Source organism: Elephantulus edwardii, unplaced genomic scaffold, assembly GCF_000299155.1.
Source record: "Elephantulus edwardii isolate Elephantulus edwardi_28Jun2011 unplaced genomic scaffold, EleEdw1.0 scaffold00296, whole genome shotgun sequence".
In the NCBI taxonomy this organism is placed as follows: domain Eukaryota; kingdom Metazoa; phylum Chordata; class Mammalia; order Macroscelidea; family Macroscelididae; genus Elephantulus; species Elephantulus edwardii.
The window spans coordinates 120,208-126,053 of record NW_006400046.1 but is presented as its reverse complement, the minus strand read 5'-3'; the positions used below and the strand labels follow the sequence as shown (position 1 = coordinate 126,053).

The following is a 5,846-nucleotide window of genomic DNA, read 5'->3' as shown; positions in this document are numbered from 1 at the left end:
TTTTCATTGTCATTAGTTTCAAGAAACTTTTTAATTTCATTTTTTATTTCTTCTACTACCCAGTCATGTTCAAGCAAGGTGTTGTTCAGCTGGAGGAATTGAATTTATGCGAACAGTGGAATGATTTGGAAAAGGACAGTGAGAATGGATGCACAACTTAGAAAATTTAATCCGTGGCATTAATAGTAGATGTAGAAATTGTTGAGATGACAATATAAATGATAAAAATCACAATTACTACAATAAAAGCATTTGCCCATTTACCTGTGCATTGCTCGTAGGGGAATGTGAAGTAGGTTTTCTTAGATGTGGAAACAAATCCAGAGTCACAGGTACAATAAGTCCCATTGACACAATAGGCATTCTTGGGACATGAAGGACAGGAAGCTGTTGGGAGCAGAGAGGCGAGTCAGTCACGTTGTCACAAACACTCTTGCTATTACTTCTGAGCAAGTCCTCCAGAGGCCGAGGAGACCCACACCCTTTTCCTTCTTGAGATCCTAAGACACTGAAATATTAAAAGATGCTAACAGCACAGAGCTCTGGTGGTAAGGAACTGAGCTGTCAACCCAAAGGCATTAGGTTGGAATCCACCAGATGCTCCATGGGAGAAAGATGGGTAATCTGCTCATTTGTGATTAAATGCCTCTGAAAACCTGCTGGAGGGTCAGCGGTGAGTCAGTTCCTACTCAAGGGCACACAACAACAACAACAACAACAAAGGTACAAGTGGAATTCCTGTGCATGGTAGAAGACTAGAGGAGAAGAAGGGGCAGTGTTAAATGAATTTAAACACACACACACACACACACACACACACAAATGCAATATATCATGCCACTCCCAAGGTCATTGCAAATTTAAGAACAAAACCAGGGGCAGTGAGTTGGTTAAGACTGTGGTCCCAGGTTTCAATTCTGACTCCACAGCTTACTAGCTTTGTATCCTGAGTCAAATGTCTTACCTTTTTTGTGCCTCACCTTTCTCAGGTGTGAAATGGATTATTGTGAAGATTAAGGTAATTAATATATATGCAAAATGCTTGGAACCGTGCCTGACATGTAATAAATGCCAGTTCATGATTTGAAAATTTGAACATGTAGGAGGATACCACAGGAAATGCATTTCAGTAAGGGGCATGTTACTATCTCTTCATTTATGCTGTTGTTGTTATGTGCCACAGAGTTGACCCAACTCATAGCTGATCCTCCACTGGGTTTTCAGAGGCTGTAAAATGCAGAGAAAGAGTTAATCTATCCTTTTTCTGTGGAGCAGCTAGTGGATTCGAACAGAGTGCCTTTGGGTTTGTAGTGTTACTCCTTACCACTAGGCCACGAGGGATTCCTCTTCATTTAGATAGAGATAAGGCAAAAATCTTAATCTGAGATATTTTGGGAATGAACACAGTCCTCGAGTGATGTATATGCGTAATGAACTCACCTGCTACCTGAGAGTTGGAGTCTCAAATTCACCAAGAGGCCCCTTGGAACAAAGGACTGGAGTTTCACTTCCAAAGATTCAGCCTGAAAATCCTATGGGATACAGCTCTACTCTAGCACACATGGGACTGCCATGGGTTTCCATGAATCTGTTTGATGGAAATTGGCGGGAAGGTATGGAAGTCATGTTGTTGTTAGGTGTTGTCAAGTTAAGACTCAATGATTCTATGAAAAGCAGACTGGTACCCTATCCTACCCTGTGCCAACCATCTCTGATACTCTTGAGTCCATTTCTGTAGTCACTCTTCCTCTCTTTCGCTGATTCCCACTTTTTCAAGCGTGATGTTTCTCTCCAAGGAATAGCCTCTCCTAGCAACGTGCCTAAAGTATGACAAAGGGACCTTGACCATCTTTGCTTCTAAGAAGCATTCTTGCTTTTCCAGCTTGGTCCTGGTGCTATGGCCGCCGCAAAGAAGGGTGGTAAAAAGGAAAAAGGTCATTCTGCCATCAACGAAGTGGTGACTAGAGAGGACACCATCAACATTCACAAACGCATCATCCATGGAGCGAGATCTAAGACGCGTGACCCTCGGGAGATCTGAAAATTTGCCATGAAGGAGATGGGAACGCTAGATGTTTGCATTGACATCAGACTTAATAAAGCTGTCTGGGCCAAAGGAATAAGGGAAGTCCTATACCACATCTGGGTACAGTTGTCCAGAGAGTGTAGTGTGGATGAAGATTCCCAAAAAAGTTGCATATACTGGTTACCTATGCACCTGTCACCACTTTAAAAAAAATCTACAGACTGTCAATATAGATGGAAACTAATTTCTGATCATCAAATAAAGTTATAAAACTATAAAATAAAAAAAGCAGCACTCTCGCTGCATCTTCTCCAAGGTCTCCCTGTTCTTTTAGGAGTCCATGGGATATTCAGTACTCATCTCCAATACTACAACTCAAAGGGATCAATTCTTTTTTATTCACCCTTATTCATTCTCCAGCTTTCAAATGTGTAGCAAGTGTCTGATAAGATCATGGCCCGAATGAGACACATCTTAGTCTTCAAACTAACATCATTGCTCCTCAGTAATTTGGGGTGGTCCCTGATAGCAGCAGGCTTGCTCAGTGTAATAATACCTCTCATGATTTTCTGACTGCTGCGACTAAGGGTGTTAATTGTTGACCCAAGCAAGATGAACTCATCGACAACTTCAAACTTTTCTCGATCTACAATGATGTTGCCTATTGGGCAAGTAGAAAAGACCTTTGTTTTCTTAATGTTGAGATGTAATACATACTGAGGGCTGTAGTAAGTGTGTAAAGTCCTCCTCACTTATAGCAAGAAAGTTGTGTCATCTGCATAATGAGAGTTGTTGATGAGTCTTCCTCCAATTCTTATGTCACATAGACTCTTCACAGAGTCCAACCTTACGAATTGTTTGCTCACATGCAGATTGAATAGGTATGGAGATAGGGTACATTCTTGATGTTAAACCACACATTTAGACAACAGATTCTTGATCTAGGTATAGATTTCTCAGGAGCACAATTAACTGTTCTGAGATTTCCATTCTTCTCAATGTTAGCCATAACTTGTTATCACCTACACAGTCAAATGTCTTTGCATAGTTAAGGAAACACAAATAGACATTCTTTTTATATTCCCTGCTTTCAGCCAGGATTCATCTGACATCAGCAGTGATATTCCTGATGGCAACAGCTTCTTCTAAACCACACTTGAACTTCTGGTAGCTCCTTGCCAACATACTTCTATTTTGTTTTGTTTTATTTTATGTGAAATTTGCATTTTATACTAGTTTACTTACAAAGTTAGTACACATTGTTTTTCACACCAGATCTTTTCCAACATATGGCCATTTTTGGGTGATCTTCAGCAATCTTTTACTTGCATGTGAGGTTAATAATATTGTTCTACAATTTCCACATCCATATTCTATTAGGTTGCCCATCTTAGGAATTTGTTTATAAACGTAATAGAATGGAGGAAAATACTCAAACAGTGGAGTTTGGGGTTCTGGGCACCCTCAGAAGGGTGCAGATTATAGCAGGTACCTGGAGAGTGGAGATTGGGACTTGTGAGGAAGGTGCCCTGGGAATGAAGGTCCTAGGAGCTGACTTAGAAATGGGGAATCTCATGCTCCACCCAAGACCTGACAGCAGAGGGCGAATCAAAGCTAAACAGAGAATGTCTTGTTCATTATCTGTTGCTTATTAGCAGAATGACAATGACTATCACCATTCTCTCTCCTCCCACTATAATGCTTACTTCCTGAGACATTGTGCATTTTATCTACTGCTCTCTTCCCACATGGTGCACACTGTGGTTCCTGAAAACTGACAAGCAAGTAAATAAAAAAATCAAGTGCAAAAGGAAAGGATCTAAATTTGGTGAAAGAACCTAAATTTGATGCAACAAACAGAGACAAAATAGTAGTAAGCCTGCTTAAGTTCCTCTCCCAGAACAAGCCCCTGTCTCTGACTCCTCCTCCAAGCTATTGGAGGACATGAGTGGTCCCAGATACAGTCTCGGTCCCCACCCTTCCTGGTGTCAGGCTGTAGGAGGGCCAAGCTTTTAGCACTCACCTTGGGACTTCTGAGCTAGAGCTCCTGATGAAGTCAGCAGGAAGAAGAGCCCTGAAACAGGATATAAAAAGGAGGGTCAAGAAATGATTGCAGAAAGAGCCGACGAGATCCTCAAAGGGCTACAGTTCAGTGACTTATTGCTGTGTATGTTTTAATTTTGACCCAAAGAGGCTAAGGGTGTCACAGGTGCTGTGCCAGGTGTAGTCTGAGAAAGTGAGACACTTAAAAGAACTCCAAAAAGTAGATAGAATCTAGTCCCCACAGGCCCTAAAGAGAAAACTAGAGTACCCCCAAGTAGGGCCACTGAGGAGTGTGCACTGGGGACAAGTTGGAACTATAAGTGGGGCTTATTCATAGCCAACAGGGTAGAGTCTTGACATAAGTGCATGCTGAAATCTTATTAACTCTCAGGTGCTCTGGCGGCATAGTGCAGAAAGTATGGGTCTGCTAGCTGAAAGGGTAGCAGTTTGAATCCACTAGAAGCTCCAAGGGAGAAAGATGGACAACAGCTTCTCATGAAGATTTACAGCTGTGAAAACCCAATGGTGAGTCTTTATGAGTTGGAATCCACCGGATACCAGTGAATTTGCCACTAAAGAAGTTATGGGCACATTCCCAGCACTCCACACAGATCTCCCTCCACCCCACACCAATGTCTCTCAGGCAGTCTTGGCTTTGTGAACACCTTCTGTTGCTCATTCAAATACGTTGGAGCTCTAGAGGCCTAGTCCATAGGGAGTTGCTCTCTTAATTCAAAGTCCTTGCCTCTCTGGTGGTTTGAGTCCACTAATGGCTCTGTGGGAGAAAGATGGACAGTTGACAATTCTCTGTGTTATTTGTAGCACTGAAAACTCAAAGAAGGGTCACCTTTGGGTTGGTTTTAACTTGATGGCAGAGAGAGAAAGAGAGAGAGAGAATGCAGAAGGGAGGGAGAGGCAGAAATGGAGGGGGAGAGAGGGAGGAAGAAGGAGGGGGAGAAAGGGAGAGAGAGAGGGTGGGAGAGGAAGAAAAGGAGAGAGAGGGAGGGGAGGGGAGAGGGAGAGAGGGAGAAGAAGAGGCAGAGAGAGAGGGAGAGGTATAAAGAGAGAAAGAGGGAGAGGGACAGAGGGAGGGAGAGGGAGGAGAGGAAGAGGGAGGGGGAGAAGAGGGGGAGAGGGAAAGAAGAAGAAGGAGAGAGGAGGGGGAGAGAGTGATATTGAGGGAGAGAGATACTTATTGGTCACTTTAAAAGTCTCTAGTACATTAGATGGGAAAAGGGAGATGATTGATCATAAGGAATCATAAGGGGTGGAAGTGCAAGGAGTTACTCTGGCCGAGATACTGGACCACATGATAGCGACACAGTTTCTGTGACTGTATGGAGCATAGCTGGGAGGGCTAGTTAGAGACCACACTATAGAGAGACCATGTGACAAAATAGGAATGACCATGTCAGAAACTGGGTGAAAAGAAGATAACATTGAGAAGAACAGGAATTCTAGGACACTTAATTGTGCTCTGTGGGAAATCTTTAATAAAGACACATCAAAACCTTCATATAGCACTGGAAAATTATCAAGTAAAAGATATAAGGAAGCAATCAGTTGTATGAGAAGCAAATGGCCAGATGTTCCCACAAGAGAAACTGTTTGCTGCCCTTGAACCCTAGGGTTAAATGAGGGTATGAAAAACAAACATAACAAGCAGGCCTCTGAAAACCCTATGTACAACAGAACACATTTAGATAACAGAAATGGCAAAGGAGGTTGAGTTTTCAAGTATGGAAATACAAAGGAAGAGGAACAGTTGTAAGCAGAC

General features: G+C 42.5%; 1 protein-coding gene across 1 annotated transcript in view; it reads right to left on the bottom strand.

Moving 5' to 3' along the window:
• EMR3 (egf-like module containing, mucin-like, hormone receptor-like 3) overlaps positions 1-5,846 on the bottom strand; it is a 160,609-nt gene that overhangs the window by 140,175 nt on the left and 14,588 nt on the right. Inside the window, exons 2-3 of the mRNA XM_006900808.1 lie at positions 4,050-4,100; positions 265-387 (exon numbers count right to left, since the gene is read on the bottom strand). Coding sequence (XP_006900870.1) covers positions 265-387; positions 4,050-4,100 — 174 coding nt within the window. The remainder of the gene's footprint in view (positions 1-264; positions 388-4,049; positions 4,101-5,846) is intronic.